General features: G+C 43.8%; 1 protein-coding gene across 3 annotated transcripts in view; it reads left to right on the top strand.

Moving 5' to 3' along the window:
- Positions 1-20,120, top strand: part of MID1 (midline 1) — a 388,602-nt gene extending 368,482 nt beyond the window's left edge. For all 3 annotated transcript variants that reach the window (XM_075539462.1, XM_075539463.1, XM_075539464.1), the window contains 3 exons: positions 9,608-9,769; positions 12,114-12,321; positions 16,876-20,120. In XM_075539462.1, coding sequence (XP_075395577.1) covers positions 9,608-9,769; positions 12,114-12,321; positions 16,876-17,224 — 719 coding nt within the window. In that variant the 3' untranslated portion in view covers positions 17,225-20,120. The remainder of the gene's footprint in view (positions 1-9,607; positions 9,770-12,113; positions 12,322-16,875) is intronic.
- The last annotated feature ends 1,468 nt before the right edge of the window (positions 20,121-21,588 follow it).

Below are 21,588 nucleotides of genomic sequence, written 5' to 3'. Positions count from 1 at the left end.
TCACTCAGCATTGTGTCCCATTCAAAAACCACTAACAGTTGGTTCTCCGCAAACACACCGAGGACTAAAAAAAAAAACATCTGTTGATGACAAAGACTGTAACTACACAAAGAAAACATTTGGAGTCATTTTGTATCTAAAGGGTGGTTCTTGGCTCAAGCAAGGAATGTTACATTTTTCTGAGATCATTTTTGCTTGTTCCAGAAAAGATGACATAGTCATGTTCTATTGCTCTGTAACAAATTTGTCAAAAGTTAGAGGCTTAAAACAATACTCATTTATTATCTCACAGTTTCCATGGGGCAGGAGTCTGGACACGGCTTAGCTCAGTTCTCTGGCTCAGGGTCTCAGGGGCTGAAATCAAGGTGTTGGCTGAGCCACATTCTCATCTGGAGGCTCAACTAGGGAAGAATCCACTTCCAAGTTCCTTCAGGTCATTGGCAGAATTCCCTTTGTTGTGGTTATGAAATTGATAACAGCTTTCCTTTCCAAAACCATCAACAGAGAGTATCTACAGCCTCTCTCTAAACCTGCTGTTCATTTGATTAGGTCAGACTCACCCAAGATAGTCTACTCTTGATAACTCAAAGGCAACTGGTTAGGGCCATTAATTATATCTGCAACACCCCTCAGCTTTAATTTATACTGTAGCATAATCATAGGAGCAATACCCCATCACCTGTGCCCTTTGTCCTTTTCACCTGGTTAGCTGAAGGTCACAGGTCCTGTCTCTGCTCACAGGGAATGAGTTGTTCACACAAAATCATAGGTACCCGGGAAGGAATCATTCGGACCTAGCTAGGGTGGATCCATCACAGATGATTATATATCTTCTGGTATTTCATGCATCATAGTATCATGAGCATTAGGAGAGTCCAGAACTCCTTCATCAAGAATCTAGACTGATTGGCTTTTGCTACGTAGCCAACAGCTATAGAGCCTAAGTAGCATATACCCGTACGTTTATTATGGGTTTAGCTGGAGCTTGCTGTAGGGTCAGCTAGGAGTCCTACTGCTTGTAGTTAGGCTTTCTCACACTCACATTGATGGCAGGTGCCCTGGGGCGGGGGGCACTTGACTCTGCTGCGCCACTCTCTCCGCTTCCTGTGGACTAGCTCAGCATATTCGCTCACTCCATCCCCCAAATGATGGGAGATAGTTATTGCTTCATACTTAGCATTTACCAGTTAGCTAAACGGTGACTAATGTCATTTTCATGCTGTTGGCATGGAGTACAATAACAAAACAAGACATGGACTATATACCAAAACGGCCACACCTAGAGGAATTCAGCAAAAGCAAAACAACTGAGCGCTGGGAACTCATCGCTGTATGTTGGGGTGATTCTATAGAGGTGCCCAAAGAAATTCAGTGCAAGTAGTTTAGGGCACTGATAGACCTACCTCATTTATCATCACACAGGTACCCAAAGATCTGGTTTTCCACAATGATGGAAAACAGTGAAACTGTCGGACTGATCAATGGTGACAGGGAAGGCTTTGGGGATAGGGGTGTCTTATTAGATGATTAGGATTGGGATGTAGTCATTTCTTTTTAATGCCCATTAAACCAATATTTAGGGAAGGCCTCATACTTAGGGATTAAATTACAACAATGAAAGAGCAAATTGAGGGAAAAAGCTGAGTACTTCAATTGCTCTCTCCCCGCCCCCACATCCCCCAATACACATAACATGTATTTGAGATTAAATTGGATTTGAATCTGAATTTTGGAGCCCACTAGCTCTGTGATCTTGAGCAAATTATTTTACCAACTTTGACAGTTGAGAGAATGAAAGTAAAGGCTTAGCACCGTAAATGTAGCACATAAGTAATCAGTGTTACTATTCCTACAAAAGATGGACCATGCTTCCTTTGTCAAGTCCAATTTACCCCCCCCCCATCATGACACAGGATCATCATGCATTCTGACGGGAGATCCCTCATGAGAGTGTTTCACCTGTCTTCATGTGGACAGTCTTACTTTAGTGCTGCGACTCTATCTAGCCTATGATTTACAGTTGTTACATTGAACAGCAAGTGCAAGTTACAAAGCTCTTCAAGCTAGAAGAGGCAAAGTTTCAAAACTATGCTCCTTCTGCCTTCAGTAAATCTATTGCCGTCTCTCAGCGTCTTCGTTGCTTAGTGCCCCTGTAACAGCTAGAAAGACTAGTATGTATTGTCAAACTCTCCAGACAGGGATGTAACTGTGTCAGTTCTGTCTGTGGACTTCTCCCCTAAGACCTGACACATGATATGTCCTCATGTGGCATCGCCCCTTCCCCTCACCCTGTCAGGTCTTTGTGTCTATTCTCCATTTATACATGCAACTCTCTACGTAGAAGGGATTAGGTTTAGGGCCCACCCTAATCTGATAAGTCCTTATTAGCACAATGAAACACACCCCCTCACTCCCAACAGGGTCATATTTTCATATAGGAGGCTTCCAGAAAGCTCTTGATGGGGACACGTTTCAACTTCTAACACTAGGGCACTTAGTCATAGTTTCTTTAGAGCTGCTTGGTATGCATGACCTTCAATGGGCTTTATTCACTAATTAGATCCTGTCTGTGGAATTTTTAATCTTACAAAAAGGCCTGATTGGATGCACACATTCCAAAGCACAATGATTTTTATTAATAAGTCATATTACTGCATTGCTTATTAGAAAATATGTGATCCACGATCTAAAACAACTTTAAATGCCTCTTTACAAATCATCAATTGGAGTCTTTGCCCATTGATGTCTACTTTACTTTCATTTATTTTTTTATATATTCTTCAAGTTTTCATGGCAAAATTCCTCTCGATCTTTCATTTATTTTAGTCATTTAGAAAAAGCTCATGAAAGTTCTTAGAACCACAAAGGATCAAGCTGATGGCACCTAATAGCAATAATAATAAAAGGACCTTGGGACATCAACATCCCCCAGCACAAAAGGTAGAAAATCAAATAACGTAATTGCGTTTCAATGAACGGAGTATCTTCCAGTTCCCTCATTTGAAGACTTGAAAGCCAGATTGGACAAGGTGACTCTCAGAACAGCCCCTTCGCCTGACTGAAAATGAGTTTGGAGAGAAGCACTTGGGATGGCTGTGTGGGTGTTTCATAAAGAGATGAATCAAACCTAGCCAGTAGTCCTGACTCAGTGGGGTGTCAAGGCAGAGAGGACGCCTTGAAACCAGCCCTCCAGGCCGTATGCAAGCAGTTAAGTGGTACCAGCGACAGAACCAGACTAAGCAATGCAATCGTGGTGCTTGCCAAGGCACCCCGTTTACTCCAGCCACCCAAAGAAAATCCGCAATGTTGCTTTCCTGGCATTTGTCACCAACTTCTCAACTATTATCCTGGTGTTAAACATCCTATAAAGGCAGGCATAAGCAGTAAGAACTGTTCACGAAGGCAGATTGGGCTGGTGTCAAGCTAGCCACTCAAATTTTACTGCTCTATAACATTCTTGCTATTTCAAGGGAAATCAGTGACCTCTTCAAAATAATAAGGATAGCCAAGTCCCCCTCCTCCCTCCCTTTTTGTTGTTTGGAAACGGTTTCTGAGGAATTCGATCTTGGTTGGGTTAAGACTTTTGCTTGTAGGCCAAGCTGCAGTTCACAGCAATTTCAGCCATCTGCTTTTAGATGTTGCTGAACGCCTTCCCACCACCACATGAAACCCCATCTTTCAGGCTGTTCAGGGATGTCAAGTTTATTGCAACATTTTTACATTTGCTTTCTTTGACCACAATAGTGATTTTATTGTAACATATGCAATTAAACAGGAACAGTGTCAAACCAGTGAAATTGAGAGGATTCTCATTTGAGTCTGCTGAAGGCGGTGATTGTTTTCCTGCCTGCCTGCCGTTGTCAGAACTCTAGGAATATGAGTGCATTATCCTAGGCAATAGAAGAATGGCGTTTCTTTATGTTTTATTACTGGCATAATGCTACTCTTATTAAATGCCTTTCTTAAGAGAGTTCTAGGCTTCCTAGGACCCAGAGTCAGAATTCACAATGGTCCTTGTGTAGTTGGATCAAAATCTTTTATTTGGCCACGGAATTATCCACAAGCCCTGTGTTTATGTCAACGATGTCCAAGGGAAATGTAGGGAGACTAATCAAAAGGGATAAACTTTGTGGAAAAGTTTCATTATCTCTTAGTTTCCTTTTTCCAAGAACTGTCTAAAACCCCTTCAGATTGTAGGGAATCTTTGTATTACATGTAAATAAATTCCCATGATGCTAAATAGTTTTTCACATTAAAAATTTCATGATGAATGAGGAAGAATTTAAAGTTGTCAATGATTTCATTCTACTTGGACCCATAGACAATGTCTATGGACGCAGCCTGTGAACTTCTCCGATAAACTCCATAAATGCAAACATCATCTGTGGGTTCTGTGGGGCCACTGCAATATAGAACTAAGCTGATAATTGGAGGGGGTTGTGGGAGATGGAGCAGACAGATCCATCCATTCATTTTAATCAGTTAAACACTGCAGCTCCAATGTTTCGATTCTTCCTCAGCCTTCTTATTTTTTGTCAATTTTTGAATGCATATGAGGCAACTGAAAAGACAATGATGGCTTGGGTCAAATGTACCTTAGTTGTCAAAATGTCAATTTTACTTTTTAATACTACAAAGAGTTCTTTTGTAGGAGGTTTGCACGATTCTGTTAGCTATAACATCTCCATGAGCCTGAGCCAACTCAACCCAGCAACTAACACACCAGTGAGCCTAAAAGCTCTAGAAAACTAGACGGAGGTGGATTTGTGCATCCACTCTCTCAAATGTAAACATCCACCCATTCGCACAAGCAAACTCATATCAAGTTTGACAGTCCTGTTGAAAATATTTACAAGTGGAAATGAGAAGAGGTGCTAGAAATGGACAAGATCAAGTTCAAAAAAACAAAACAAAAATGCATTGCCATCAAGTGAATTCCGACTCATAGTGATACAATAGGCGAGAGTAGAACTGTTCTCTAGGGTTTCCCAGACTCTCCGTTTTTACAGGAGTAGAAAGCCTCATCTTTCTGCCTTGGAGCAGCTGGTGGTCTTGAACTGCTGTCCTTGCAGCTAGCAGGCGAATGCTTAACCCACTTTGCCACTAGGGCTCCTGAGGATTAATTTGATTTTAAAGCAAAGGGGGAAAAAAATCACTGAGATGAGCCTAAAATTAAAATGTACCCAAGATACCAATCCTATGAGGTTTTATTCCACAACGACAAAACACTGGTAAGTTCTTAACTGTGAGTATGCCGGGAAAGATTTAAATAATTTTCATTCAAACATGGGAGGAGCGTGTGTCTTAGGAGTCGAAGACAGGCTGTGTTAGTCTGGGTGGACTAGAGAAACAAATTCATAGACACTCATATGTGTCTAAGAAAGAACTTTATATACAAGAGCAATTTAATATTGAGAAAACAGCCTAGCTCAGTCCACATCAAGTCCATAAGTCCAGTATTATCCCATATGTCCAATACCAATCTATAAATTCCTCTTCAGACTCATGAAACACATGCAATGATTCCAAATGTAGGACAATCACAGGCCAGTGGGTGGAAAGTCTTGTGGATGCAGTGGCATTTTTAACATCTCAGTACTGGCAGGAGTCTCCACATGGCTCCTTCAGCTCCAGGGCTCTAGTGTAGCGCCATGTGTCTTGTTAGCCGCAATGTCTCCGAGGGAGTAAGCTTGTTCCCCGCCTCCAATGAGCTATTTATCTCCTTAGAGCCTCCCAAATGAGGTCATCAAGCTGTGACCTGATTGGCAGGCTAGACTCCACGCCTTTACTTGTAAGTCTCAAACTGACAACAGATTATGTCTCTACCACACAGGCCTTACTTAGTAGGGTTGGGAAGTGCCATCAAGGACTTGTGCTTTTCTTTCTACTGAAAAGTTTGGGTCTGATTCTGGTCCAGATGGAAAACAAACAGAAAGGGATGCTTCTGAAGAGTCACCTAAGATGGAAAGTGCCTCCAGATACACAGAGCTTGCTCACCCTCTGATGGCAAAGGGAGGCAGGAGCTGAGAGGCCAGTGGGGAGAGTTAGGAACCACTTAAGAATGGAGGGGTCCAGCTTTCTCCCCAGCCTGTAAGGAAATATCCTGACAGCTCAGACATCAGGGGCTGGAAATGGATCCTATCGGGAGAAGAGCTTGGTGACTGGAGAGGGACAAGGTGGGCTTGGTACCAAAGCAATGATTTTGACCTCAGCCACCTACAGAACCATGCTGGTGTTTCCTTTATCTCCATGTCCTCCCAGCCTCATCAATCTTCAGCCAGCTCCCCAGCCCCCTTCCTACAGAGCAAAAAGCGAGCAGCAGCCCCTTTTTGACTCTGCAAGTAGCCCTCACGGGGATGCAGCTGATCAGAAACCTCTACTGTTGCTTTCCCAAGTTCCGCCCTGGCCATGAGCAGCCCTGGTACTGTCCCCTCACACCCACCCACCCCAGGCTCCCATAGGCATTTGTCTTCTGAATCAGCCAACTGTTGTGAGCTGCCATTGAATCAGCCCTTGCGTCATACTGTACCTCATGCACATGGAAGGAAATGCTGCCCCGTCTGCCATGCCCACAGGGGGTTGGAGATTGTACTATTCTGATTTATAGGGTTTTCCATGGCTGGTTTGGGACAGTAGAGCATCAGGCTTTTCGTGATAATCCTGTCTTCATCTGGAAGCTGTGTTGGAACCACTTTAGCAATGTAGCAACCTGAGGTACACTGACTTGAGCCCAGGTCTCCTACATGTTAGGGAAGAATTCTACCACAGAACTACCGCACCTCCTTTGAATCAGTTAACTAGCACCACACTAATTCTGGATTCCAATCAACTCCAGTGATCGTTTTCTGAGTTTCCAAGTATCCCTCCAAGGCTGGAAATCCCGAGCTTCTTGTCCTCCTACTGGGATGAGCAGGCTCTCCTGGGAATGTTTTCCCTGTTTCAGTGCAGAGGCATAAAGAGGCAAGCAGAAGCCTTCAAGACCAAGTAACACCTGCTACTAGGTGGCATGTAAAAGCTGGACAATGAATATGGAAGGTCAACCGAGAATTGATGCCTTTGAATGATGGTATCAATGAAGAATATTAAATATATCATGAACTTGGGAGACACCAAGATCAGTTGGCATCATATAGTCCACACAGATATTTTACATCCTACCTAAGTGAATAGCCTCTGGGGTCTTAAAAGACCGTGAACAGACATCTAAGGTGCCACTATTGCCCTCTCTTCATCTGGAGGAAACAAGAGTGAAGACAATGGAACACACCTGGACACAGTTGTCCAATAGGCTAATGGACCATGAGTACCTGAGTCCTCATCACCCTGAGACCAAACGAACTAGACAGTGTCTGGCTACCTTTCTAAAAGCAATTACATTAGAAGTTCTTAGATAGATTGAAGGGAACATTAGAAGGACTTACGTAATATAATTTGGGGGGGGCGGGGGGATTCCAAATTGGTAAAAGACAAGGCTTACTAGACTGGTGACACCCAGGAGACTACTGGCCTTAGTCACCCTTCAAACCTGAAATGGCGCTTAGCTCTGTGGCAAAATAGACAGGCGTATGAGGGGGGCAATAACACTAGGGAAGAACTCACATACCTTAAAATAATCACTCATTTGACATCAAAAGAGCAGAATTTCCCCCAAGGACAAAGGTTCAGAGCGTTAGTACAGGAGGAGGAATGGAAATGAGAGACACACAGTGAGATAAGTGATGCTACATCAGGAGGATGGTCATCAATGCTATGAACTGGATTGCATATGAATTGTTTAATGGAAAATAATCTACACTGCCATTTTTCACCGAATTCACATAGAAAGTACACACACACACACACACACACACACACACACACACCGGACTGCCAGGAGAACAAACAAATCTATTTGTCTTTAGAAGAAGTAGAGCCAATATGCCCCTTAGAACCCAGGATGGGGAGCCTTGCTCTCATGTACGTTGGGTGTTATCAGGAGAGACCAGACCCTGTGAAGGGACATCCTGCTTGGTCATCCCCACCAAAGAAGGACCCTGTATGGGATGGACTGACGCGATGACTGCCATTCTGAGAGGAGTACAGAACCAGATAGTTTTGCTGTGTTGTACATTGGGTTGCTGTGAGCCAGAGTCAACTCAACGGCACTGACCAACAATAACATTGACCAAATTCTACCATATGCACAAGCCCAAAGTCATTGAACAAGCAAGTTCATTCCCTTCCTTTAGTGGAAGCAAAGGCAAAAAGCCACATAGACCTGAATGCAGGGCTGGGTAAAGAATTGGAAGCAAATAAGCAATCTCTTAATCAGTGTTAGTCAAATCAGCTTCACATAGGTTATTTGGGTATCTTCTGATCTTGTGTTTGGTGACACCCAAAATCTACTGTTCAGTGTATAAAGCTGAGCCTGGTGATGGAGTGGGCCTGGGAGCAATCAGTAGACCTTTTCTGCTGTCCTTTACTGTCTCTGGCCCCAAAGTGCTCCTAGTTAGTTCTTTTTAAAAATCATTTTATTGGGGGCTCATACCATTCTTATCACAATCCATATATCTATCCATTGTGTCAAGCACATTTGTACATTTGTTGCCAGCATCATTCTCAAAACATTAGCTTTCTACTTGAGCCCTTAATATCAGCTCCTCATTTTCCCTCTCCCTCACCGCTTCCCCCTCCCTCATGAACCCTTGATAATTTAGAATTTATTTTTATTTTGTCATATCTTACACTGTCCGACGTCTGCCTTCACCCACTTTTCTGTTTTCTGTCCCCCAGGGAGGAGGTTATATGTAGATCCTTGTAATAGGTTCCCCCTTTCTACCCGACCTTTCCTCCACCCTCCAGGTATTGCCACTCTCACCACTGGTCCTGAAGGGATCATCTGTCCTGGATTCCCTGTGTGTTTCCAGTTCCTATCCGTACCAGCGTACATGCTCTGGTCTAGCCAGATTTGTAAGGTAGAATTGGGATCATGATAGTGGGGAGAGGAAGCATTTAAGAACTAGAGGAAAGTTGTATGTTTGTTGCTACCCTACACCCTGACTGGCTCATTTCCTCCCTGTGAGCCTTCAGTACAGGGGTGTCCAGTTGCCTACCGATGGGCTTTGTGTCCACACTCTGCACTCCCTGGTTTGTTCTTAAGGGACTGTGCAAACCACCTTTACTGCTCCTTTTCGCACAATCGAGATTTGGAAGGATCATGCCTGTTGGTGGCTTTTCCCTCAAAATTTTAGGATTCCTAGACTCCCATCTTTTTTTTTTCTTTCTTTCTTTGACTGCCATCTTTTGGGAAACACATTGCCAGGTCTTTCGCTGGTAGAGTTGAGTCACTATGCGGGCTTGAACTACCAACCTTTCAGTGAGCAGCTGAGTGTTCAACCATTGTGCCACAGAATAGGAACATATAATGATCGGTCCCAGCTGTCCTCCCAGTATGGGCAGGGCACCGAGCCCAGATCATCTAGCTTATTCACTCCCTCCTGCCTTAAACAGGTGACAAAGCACTGCCCTTAGCATTTCTTATGGCTCAAGTAACCTGAAATGACTTCGCCGGAGAATTGTGCCCCCTGCTTGCACTGAATAGCCACACTGTGTCTGCTTGGCTCTGCAGGTCTGTGTAATTCAGCAGATAGCTGGATGATCGTGCCCAACATCAAGCAGAACCACTACACGGTGCATGGTCTGCAAAGCGGCACCAAGTACATCTTCATTGTCAAGGCCATCAACCAGGCAGGCAGCCGCAGCAGTGAGCCTGGGAAGCTGAAGACAAACAGTAAGTGACATGAACTCCAAGAGCTCATTTCTCTCACCTGCTTTCCTTTCAGCTGCCTCTCTCCCCGTCTCTAGTTTCTCTGTCCCGGGCTTCCTGGCCAAAGCAAGCAGGAAGCTAATGTAGGGTTCTAAAACCGACTCTGCCCCCATTTGCCCCCTCTGCACCTCCATGCAGGGCCTGTATTGATGGCAGATCTGATTATTTTACATATTGGAAGAGCAGATGAATAGCAATTTAGAAATTCTCTCTTTTACATCAGCGATCTCACTGGCCTATGGGTCAGAGGACATTTGTCAATGTCAAGAGTCCTGTTGGCATAGTGGTTCTGTGTTGGGGTGCGATCTGCAAGTTCAACAGTTCAAAACCAGCAGTCAGTCCATGAGAGAAAGAGGGGATTTTGTATTCCCATAAAGAGTTACAGTCTCAGAAACCCACAGGGACAGTTCTACCCTGTCCTATAGGGACAGGATAGCTGTGAGCTGGCCTCGACTTGATAGCAGTGAGTGAGGCAGCTTATATGGTCACAGTGGGGGAGGGGGTACTACTGGCATGTGAGCAGAGACGACAATGCACAGGACAGTTCCCACCACAGAGAATAGTCCCACATAGCATGAGTATGTCTTGAGATATTGCCAGTTCCCCCCTCATGTCCCTGTCCATGTTTGTTCTGTTTTTCCCATTTCTTTCTTCTTAACAAATGTTCATCTCGAAATGGTCGGTTAGGTTGCATGATGTTTCTTTGTGGCAAGAGGTCTCAAAAGAAAGCAAATTGGAACGTGTTACTATCATGCCATGCAATGGAGTTGCCAGTCAGTCAACAGGAGCAATTCATTGCTTCTCAAGGGTAGCCTCCATGTAACCCATATCCGTGATCCCCCCAGCACCTGAGAGAGCACAAGTTAGGTCTCAGAGGCAGCAAAGGAATGGATGCAAGGAGAGTACTCTAAGAAATTAGGGAAGACTGAGGCTTCATCATGTGCTATCCACCTGGCCTTGGAAGTTTTTTCCTCTCTTTTAAAATAAGCTTTTTATTTGGGGAATAATTTTAAGCACATGGATAAGTACCAGAGATGGTGCCGCAAGTGCATCCACCCTTCACCCTGATATTAACTCCCCCGGATGTTAACATCACGTAGATACATCACTGTGATAGATTTGTCGCAGATAAGCTGTTAGCATCAGCGCATCATTCCTAATCCAACTCGAGGTTATTCACTTTTCACCAGTTTTTTCCACTTGTACCTTTTCCCATTTCAGGTTCCCCTCTAGATCCCACCTTGCCTTTGGTGTTTCTTTCCCTTTAAAATGATCTGTCACAAAGACAAGCTTAGAAGAATTCTAATTGAATGCATAAGAAAATATCAGTTTCTTTGTGACCATACAGCCTATACAGCTTTTTTTTGGTTTGCATTCGACTGTGTAATTTATTCCTTCACAAAATATGTTCAGTACCTAGTGTATTTGAGATGTTGTGCAAGATGCTGAGAGCACTGTGACAACCTGAACACAGTCGACTCCTTAAGATGTAGTTCCCTCGAGAGCTCTATACACTATTGGCGAATAAAGCCCATCAATCCTTAGTACTGTCTTCATTAGAGTTCTCTAGAGAAATAAACTAGTAATACGTATGAGAGAGAGAGAGAGAGAGAGAGAGAGAGAGAGAGAGAGAGAGAGAGAGAGAGAGAGAGAGAGAGAGAGATCTTAAGGAATTATGGGGTGGAGGGGCAAGTTCAAAATCTGTAGGTCAGGTAACAATCTGAAGTCTTGTCCCAAAATTTGTCAGACAAGAAGAAAAGAGTAAACTTTCATTGTATAAATGAGAGTGGAAATAGCTTGCCAACAGTTCAAGACACGTTCATGTTTAAGATACCTACTTTTAAATATTAAATGTACTTCAACTCTCAATATTTCTGCTGGTAAAGATTAAGTAGGAAAAAATGAATAAATCCATAGAGGTGAGATTCTGCAAAGCCTGCCTCTAAGACCTCTGATTTAGGTTTCATACGTTTTTTCTCAAGATAGTTTCATTGATCGTGACTGGCATAATGAACCTCGGGAAGGCAAGAGCATGTCATTAATCTTTTTCCAGTGCCTGGTAGGAAGAATGCTTTACTGACTTGTTACTTTCATAGAGATCTTGATTATCATGAAAACAAAGCCAGAAAATATTTTTGAAAGTTGTTTATAAATTTGCAATCTCTCTTCAAGTATCACCTTCGGATAGAGAAGACATGATTCAGGGAGAGTAGACTGGTCCCCATTTTTAAAATCTGGCTGTGAAAGTACATTTTTATAAATGTCAATGAACTCTTTCTCATCTCTTGCTTTGTGAACTCATTTCCAGGCCAACCATTTAAACTGGACCCCAAGTCTGCCCACCGGAAACTGAAGGTGTCCCATGATAACTTGACAGTGGAACGTGATGAGTCATCATCCAAAAAGAGTCACACGCCTGAGCGCTTCACCAGCCAGGGGAGCTACGGTGTAGCTGGAAATGTGTTCATTGATAGTGGCCGCCATTACTGGGAAGTGGTCATAAGTGGAAGCACGTGGTAGGCAATTTGTATCTATTGTCCTTTAGTTGTGAAAAGGTACTGTTTATTCTGTACTTTGTAAGAGCCTCAACCAATAACAGGATTCTTTGTGAACAATAATATGCCAAGATATACCAGTCAACTATTTGTACAATAATGTTGCATAACAAATACCTCAAAAACTCAATACAGCTTCAAACAATTGCCGTATATACTCATGTATAAGCTGAGGTTTCCAGCACATTCTTAATACAGTTTTTTTGTGGTAAAATGAGGTGCCTCGGCTGATATTCGGGTCAGCTTATACTCCTGTATTTACGGTATTTGTTATTGTTCACTCACCCATCCCTAAGTTAGTTAATCAAAGTTAAAACCTCAGTAGGGCTCTGCTTTGAGTTGTAGATCGTGTCTAGGTCTGTTCTGTGGGGTTCCTTGTGCCACTTGCACCACTGGGCTACCCATAGTGGCTTAAACCAAGATCATTGACCAAAGCAAGTCACATGGTTGAGTCCCAAGCCAGTTGTGCAGCAGCAAAGTAAATCCCTCCTGGAGTTGTCAGGAAAACATGACTCTTTGCCAAGCAATCAAGTCATTTTAAGTCCACTCATTTTTTATGGAAAAAAATGCAGCCAAGATTAGAGCCTTGGTCCCTGGAAGAGCTCTTATGCTAACACTGCTCTGCCATGCCCTAAAATGGGAGTGCAAACTACAGCCCATGGGCTGAACCAGGCTGCCTCCCATTTCTGCAGACAAAGATGCAATGTCTGCTTGCTATTGATCAAAAAGAGAGCACATTTATTCGTATTTAGCAATCTGATGTTTACCACAAGTAGGTGTCAGGTTCTAGTATAAGCATTTGACAAATACGAACGCATTTATTCATCCTCGCAAAACACAGAAGGGACATGCTGGTGCGACCCCTTTTTACAGATAAGATGTCTGAGGCACATGCCCAAGGTCATCAAGCTTATAGGTGGCAGAGTCTGAATGTCTACAATCAGGGTTCAAGTTCTTAATCCTGCCTAAAACATGAGCAAGTCAATATTTCTGAATTTGTGGGTCATGCAGTATCTGCTGCAGTTATTCAGTTCTGCCTTTATATTGAGAAAGTGACCACAGGCAATGTGCACATGACTAGGAGTGGCTGTGCCCCGGTAAAACTTTATTTATAAAAACAGGTGACTTAAGAGGCAGCGAGTTTCTGTTAAAACTGCTGGAAAAGTTGGGAGACCTCAGTGATGGCTGCGTATGATGAATGTCATTAATGTCTCACTGAGGTGTTCGAATTGACCCATCGAATGTTTTGTTTCCACCAATGAAAAAGAAGGACAACAGCAGGTGGGTCAGATTGGCCCCTCAAGTCCTAGATTGCTGATCGCTGCTCTTAACCACCATACTATGACTAGGCTACTGTCCCACACAGGAAGGCTTCTGCTTTTGACACACCTGAAGTGTCCTTAAGGGCTTTCAATGGTTAACTTAGTGAGTTGATAGCTTAAAAGCTAACTTTAAATCAAAACCAAAATTTAAAATGGCAAAATCTGAAGGTGTGTGACAGACAGGGTTAGTACTGATAGAAGGATCAAATACTGAGTGATTAACCAATAAAGGAAAATGTTTTGATTCAAGTCTATACAAATAATGCAACGTGTCAACCTCACTTATCGTCTTAGGATGAGCTGATCAAAATCTATGAATTACTTCTCCTAAGGATGGTACCAATACTATTATTAGTTTTCTCTCTATTGTTAGCCTCATGATTCCTTTCATCCATTCCTCTCAACATTTCCTATCCCAACATCCTGCCAGGGACCAGGGGACCAACCCGTCTGCTGATGGGGCTCTGAGCTCCACTGACATGGTTAGCTTTTAGGAACACGGGGCCAAGATAAAAAAACACAGTGGAAAAGACAGGTGCACACATTCAAGAGTTTCTAGTGTGAATCTGGGCTGGAATCCAGTGTCTCAATAAGTACACCCCCATTAATAATTATTTATGATAAATGATACCTGATCGCTATGACCTCACCACCATAGATGAATGGTGCGGGGAAATCTCTCCAGCTATATAAACACAGGTCGGCAGGATCCTTGAAATACCCTCCAGGTGTCAGAACTGACACGTGGGGGGTGGGGAGGGAAACCTGAAATGAATCAGGGCATTTTAGATTTTTCCTAAACTGCTTGTGTCTGTTCCTGAAAATCTGCACTCTAATGCAAAAGTCATTGGCCATTTCCTGGGAAATGTTAGTGAGGAAGAGGTGACCTCGAAGATTAAATGCCCGTGGACACTTTTATTTGCAGTAGCTAACGACACATTTATTTTCTTGTGAAATAGTCTTGACTTCAAATGAACATGAATGGATGTGGTGATCCGCGCAATGGGGGCTTGTTAGCAGTGCTCTGGGAAACGTCATTTTGCTGCTTTGTGAACTCTCCCCGTTTCACGGGACATTACATCGTGCCTGCACCGTTCAGGCCTGATGGAAATGTGTACATAGTGGGACAGCTTAATGATAGCATAATGATATTTTCCTTTGGTTAATGGACTCGTTATTTTCTTACTCTCTGTTGCTATTCACGGAGGCTTGGCGTTGGATGAAATGGGGTGAACCAATCGAGCCAACGTGGGTACCTGCCCAGATGGGTTAGAAGTCCAGGGTGAGGTGGGGACACGATTCTGGATATGACTCCTCATTAACAGTCTTAACCCTTTATATGTTTTCCCGTTTGCTAAATGAAGTCAGTTGTAACTGCCGCAGTCACTTCAAAATGGTTGAAGTAAGGTTCAAATGGGAAGGGAGTGTCAATGATCTGTAATATAGAGTGGGATGTTTGTAGCACTGTCAGACCTCTAGGGTCATTTTGTGCCTGAGCGCAGAGAGCATCTTTGGGGGAAATATTTAAGTGGCCAAATGAAAGCCCTTCTAAGCATAGGAGCTAGGGTTTAGTGGAGCAAACGTCACTCGAGGTGTTCTGTAGAGAACAGGAGCCAGCAGCTAGTGTGACTCTCGGAAGGACTGGGGACTTTGCGATCACAGGGAAGGGGCCAACAGCAAAAAGCTGGTGCCCCAGGAACTTCCCCTGAGCACCATCCCATCTCTTCTCTGTTGCCTCCTTGTAGACTTTCTAGAACAGCGGTTCTCAACCTGTGGGTTGCCACCCCCTTTCACAGGGGGCGCCTGATTCATAAGAATAGCAAAATGACAGTGATGAAGTAGCAGTGAAAACCATTTGATGGTTGGGGGCCACCACCACATGAGGAACTGGATGAAAGGGTCGTGGCATCGGGAAGGTTGAGAACCACTGCTCTGGAATTTGTGCAAGGTCTTTGCGAGGACAGACTCTAAATCAGGCTCTTACTGAATGGGAAGAGAAGTTGGTAGATGGCCTCTCTTTGAATTCAGTGAAAGCATTTAATAGTAACTGTCTTCTTTAAAATAACACCCTTTAAAGTGAGTGAATTCAAGATGATCATTTCTCAAAGACTATGTTGTTGTTATTGTTGCTCTTTGCAATGAGTCAGGTACCATGTGTCAATATCCACTTCGTCCGGTTTCCACTACACCATGTAGAACTTGGTGCCTGAATTACACACTATTAAAAGGGACAGGTTCTGTGCTCAATGTAATCACTGTGAAATATTACAAGTCCTATGGAGACATACTTTACGGGGAAAGAGTGATTAAGAAAGAAGCTTAGAACACTGTCGAAACACTTCTTCAAATTATTCTTTGAGCAGCTAGAGAACATTTTTGATTCACCAGATTATCTGTCTGCTTGAATTAAAGCATCACAGGAGAGATTCAGAATTTATTTGAATGTAGTAGGAAATAGACACAGAAGGGCTCTCAGCACTGATGAAATTATGCAGTGTCTAAGGAAGGACGGCGTTATCAAGTGTGATTTAAGCGCTGGCTTCTTGAGTCATCCTTGGGCTCAGCATTGGTGTATAATTGGGCAGTGATAATAAAGTAACATACCAGGCATTGTGGCCAGGGTTTCGCATGCATTCTCACAGAGGTGGCTGCCACCATGGGCCCCGTGTGATAGATGAGGTTGCCAACAAAAGAGACTACAGCTATACTATCCAATATGGTAGTCACGAGTCACACATGGCTATTTAATTTCACTGAATTAAAATGAAATAAAATGTAAAATTCAGCTCTTTCACCACACTAGCCACATTCAAGTGTTTATTTACCCCGGGGAGCTCGTGGTTACCATAATGAACAGTGCCGACCATGCTAGTCATTCCAGGCTGTAGAGCATTCTTTGTGTAGGGCTTCATGGTTTTGGTTGTTGTTTTGTTGTTGATGTTAGCAGCAAAATACATAGTTCAAATACTATCATAGTGTTTGCATAGCAAACAGGAAGGTGACTGAATGCAATGGGGAGGAGGGAAGACAAGAAGCACATGTGTCCGGGTTCCTGCCAAGCTTTCACTTACGGAGAAAAGCAAGGGACAACACAAGGTCACGTTTTCCTGACCCCAAGGACCGTCACATAAGGTAGTGGTAGCGTCCATGCCTGACCGGGCTCAGCAGGCTCTTTGTTGTTTCCTTTCTGCAGGTACGCCATTGGCCTGGCCTACAAGTCGGCCCCGAAGCACGAGTGGATCGGGAAGAACTCGGCTTCCTGGGCTCTGTGCCGCTGCAACAATAACTGGGTGGTGAGACACAACAGTAAGGAGATCCCCATCGAGCCAGCTCCTCACCTACGGCGCGTCGGCATCCTGCTGGACTACGACAATGGTTCCATCGCCTTTTATGATGCGTTGAACTCCATCCACCTCTACACCTTCGACATCGCCTTTGCGCAGCCCGTGTGCCCGACCTTCACCGTGTGGAACAAATGCTTGACCATTATAACTGGCCTTCCGATTCCAGATCACTTGGACTGCACGGAGCAACTGCCGTGAGCCTGTGGTCATGCGGAGCAGCTATCGGGGGCAGGAAAGGATACGTGGTCACACTATAGGGGACTGAGATAGCCCAGGCTTTGAGAGGGTGACAAAAATCTCACCAAAAAGTGTCCCAAACTTGGCTCCGATAGGTCTGAACACAGGCACCTCCTTTCACTGTGTTTTCTATGAAGCACGGGCTTTGATAACTTTTTCAAACTTCTTGTGTGTGTGTGTATGTGTGTGTATTTACAGGAAAATTTATAGATTATTTATAAAAGAAACCGAATCGGATTACAACTCTTGGGGTTTGCACAGTCAGAAGCCCATTTGCATCCTGGTCTATGGGCTGGAGGAGGGCAAACCCCCTTTGTAGTCCTGGGTGTTCCTTCATAAGATGTCTTCGCCATCTGAGGCGAGAGACTGTCACCGCAACAGTGCTCCTCCAGCCTACAATATGCAACCATTCTCAAAAGCGGGGGTGGGGAGGGAGCGCCTTTCGAGTCCCTGGGTGGTGCAAACAGTTCAGACCTCAGCTGCTAAATGAAGGGCTGCAGGTTCAAGTCCACCTAGTGTTGCCTCCAAAGGAAAGCCCGGAGATCTGCTTCTGAGAGGTCACAGTCTTTGAATACCCCGTGCAGCACAATGCTCTTCTGAGGCACACGGGCTGCCATGAGTTGGTTTAGGACAGTGCAAAGGCTTCCTTGCTCCGGCCTGTTTTGAAGTCTTTAAACTGCAAAAGTCCAGGATGTGTATTGGATCCACTAAAATGCAGAGCACGGGTGGCAGGAGGTAACTCCGGAGAATGGAGTGCCCACTGCTAAGTCTGTAGTGTTGCCAGCCGGTGGGATAAGGTTGGAGAGAAACGTGCTGAAGCCTTGGACTGTATCTTGCCCTTCTTCTCCCAGGTGGAGGATCCTGGGAGAACATTAGGAAGGCGATTGCAATGAAATGGAATCGCGGAGTCCTGATGGCTCAACAACTCAGCCCGCCTGTGTTTCATTCACAAATAGGATTCTGCTTCGTGATATTCAAATTGTATTTTTGTCCTTCCCTTTAATACCTTGCTTTAGGATTGTGAAATGGCTTCATTCCATTTTCGAGTTCCCCTCTGCCACCCTCTCCAAGTGCTTTTTCGTTTGTCTCTGTCGCTGAGGAAAGGAACTTGTTCCGTCACCAAGGAAGCCCCATTGGGGCTGGAGCTTGCTCTCCAGTACGTCAGCACGTGGCACCGAGCACGTCCAAATCTAAGTCACCCGAAAAACACTTAATATTTATGAGTTCGTAATGACGAGGGACGTCGTAGAAAGTACTGTTCACTAGAACCCATGCCTCAAAAGTTATTATAAATAGACTTTTATGAAACATGTCTTGAAAGATGTAGAAGTCTCTCAGTATCCTAGTATAGTTTATCATAGAGTTGTAAGAGAAGAAAAACTGGCTGTTCTCACACATGATCTAATAGAACTTGCTAATAATAAAGTGTCACATGGGATTTTTTTTTACTTGCTCGTCTGACACTTGGAAATGGTCCGTGAATTCAGCCTTTCCAAAAGTGGCCCTGAGAGTGAGACCCTGGCATTGATTTAACCTGAAGGGGCGGTAGAACCTTCTAAACAGTTTCCATTACAAAACTACTTGTCTGGGCTACTGGGTCAGCCATTTTGATTGAACAGACGGATGGGTTTAAAGCACGGTTTTGAATGAGTTTTGTTTTTTCACCAAATTGTCCAGTTGTTTTCCTGCAGCAAATCCAAAGACCCATTGCTTCAGTCTCACGTTGTCAAGTGGCCAAAGCTTTTGTGATGGCGAATCTGGAATGCATGGGAGCCTGCCGGCTTACTGTGTCTTCTACCTTCTCCACCCCCTTTTCTTAACAAATAGATTCTATATATTTACTCTATTATTTATACCCAGATGGATATTTTGATAGCTACTTCAGACAATTTCACTTCTGAACACCTCAGTGGGGTAGGGGTGGGAGAGAGGGGGGGAAACATTCTCTGAAAACGTGATGGGATTTTTGTTTTTAATGATCACAAAACTCTCTATTTGCCTTCCCTGAAGACACTGAAAGGGTAGTCTCAGTAATTTCTACATACTGTTTTGGGTAACTGGATAACAAATATTTTAATGCACTTTGTACATTAATAGATTCTGAAGAAAAGTTTTGCAAATCACAGGTACCAAGAAATGCTACAGTTTGCCTTATGATGTTTCCCTACAGCATTTGCGAGAAAGATCGTGTTTCCGTGACTATAATGTTTTTCAATATAAAGAAGTTACTGCTCAAATGTTCACTGCAAGCCGTTTAGGGTATGTTTTGACTATTTTTATAAGGACAAGAGAGATTTTGTTATAAGTTTGTGGTGGAAAGCTCACTCTTTGCTAACATAACGCATTGTGGATATTAGCAGTTAATATTTCCAAGTTGTCATATTTACAGGAAAATATGTATATGGTGAAAGGCCACAGTGTTTAATTTCTGTAATGATGTAGAAATGATTTCCGTGTGGATTTTTTTTAAGTCTAAAAATATATATTCTATAAGCATTTGCTGTCGTACCAGTCAGCATTCTTTTGAAATGGATTTGGGGTCAAGATGCTTTATTCTTTAGCGGTCCTCATTTCACAGGAAGCACTGCAGGCGATGCAAGGGCAGAAAGCTGGTGGTGCCGGGAGGTAGATTCATCAATATTGAAACCGTTCCCACCACAGCTCCCAGTGTGAAAGGACTTCATGATTTGTTGAATGCTCTGCCGCCGCCATCTTGAAAAGTCTTCGTTCTTGAACAAAGGGCTTGGAGTTTCCTTTTGCACGAGGCCCTGCAAATTATGTAGCCCATCCTCAGAACAGAACTCACATCTGGTACCTCTCTTCCTGTTGTATTCAAATAAATAAAGCCATCTGGATCCAAAAATGGGAAGTGGTTGATCATATATTTCAAGCAGAGATCGAAATGGATTGAGGCGAGGGAGAAGCTGGGTGGAGATTGATTTTGGTATTGATATGCTAACAATCACCTTCCTCAAACCAAATCCACTGCCGTTCCATGCCCACTCATGGCACCCCTGTAGGACAGAGTACAGCTACCGCTGTAAGTTTATGAGGGTTTTTTTTTTCTTTTTATGGGAGTAGAAAGCTCTGTCTTTCTCCTGAGGAGCAGCTAGTGGTTTCAAACTATAAACCTGTCGGACTTCAGCCCAACAACACAGAACCAGCACATCATCAGCGCTTCTCAATCACCTTCCCAAACACAGAATTCCTCTTCAGCTCCAGGCCATATTCTTTCCCTGTGTTCAACACAGATGCATAGGCTCCTGTTCCCATGCACTCAGTGTTGGGCAGCTGGTCTGCCATTATAGAAGTTTTGAAGAGATAAACGGACACCATGGGTGAAAGGAGCACCCACTGCCATTGAGTTGATTTCAAATCACAGGGTTTCTGAGCCTGTAAGTCTTCACTGGTAGGGAAAGCCTTATCTTTATTCCTTGGAGTGGATGGTAGGGTTTGAACCGCTAATCTTGTGATTAGCAGCTCAATGCCTCAGCGACACCACCAGGGCTCTTTTGGTTCTCAGTGTGGGGAAACTCCCCACCCCCCCCCCCACTCCTGGGAGACACTTTGCTATGCCTGGAAACATTGTTGGTTGCCACAGCTAGGGGAAGGTGGATGCTACTTGTATCTAGTGGAGACCAGGGATGCTGCTAAACATCCTACAATGCACAGGGCAGCCCTCACCACAAACACTGACTCTCCTCCAAATGTCACTCATGCCAAGCTGGGAAAACTCGCTTGTTGTTCCCCCAAACCTTCACATTTTCTAGTAATGGAGTCAAGATCTGATTTAGCAAAAACAATAGTAGTCTTCACTGCAGTGGCTTCTTCACCTTTTAAAGACATTTACGATGAATGAAATATGTTCAAATTAACTACTTAGCTGCCAAAGAACACCCCTCCTCAAAGAAAAAAATCCAAAACCAAAAAAAATAAATAAATCTCACTGCCACCGAGTTAATTCTGTCTCCTAGTGATCCTATAGTACAGAGTAGAGTGGCCCCTGTAGGTTTTACAGACTAACTCTACAGGATTAGAAAGCCAGGTCTTTCCCCTGAAGAGCTGCTGGTGCATTCAAACTGCCGACCTTGTGGTTAGTAGCCCAATGTGTAACCACTAAGCCAAAGAATCCAAACCTGTATGAATGAGAACCACTTAAGAGTGCCAGGAAGATGTGCCTGAGCACATGGAGACATCTTTGGGGTTCCACGGTCTGTCTGCCTGTGTTTCCTTTCCCTCCTTTTAGGTTTGCACATTCATGATATTTACTGAGATGTTTTTTCTATGTCTGCTGTTTGTTCTTAACTACTTTTCTCACATCTGTT

This window comes from Tenrec ecaudatus, chromosome X (genome assembly GCF_050624435.1).
Source record: "Tenrec ecaudatus isolate mTenEca1 chromosome X, mTenEca1.hap1, whole genome shotgun sequence".
Classification (NCBI taxonomy): domain Eukaryota; kingdom Metazoa; phylum Chordata; class Mammalia; order Afrosoricida; family Tenrecidae; genus Tenrec; species Tenrec ecaudatus.
The sequence above is the reverse complement of the archived record's forward strand: the minus strand, read 5'-3'. Positions and strand labels throughout refer to the sequence as shown.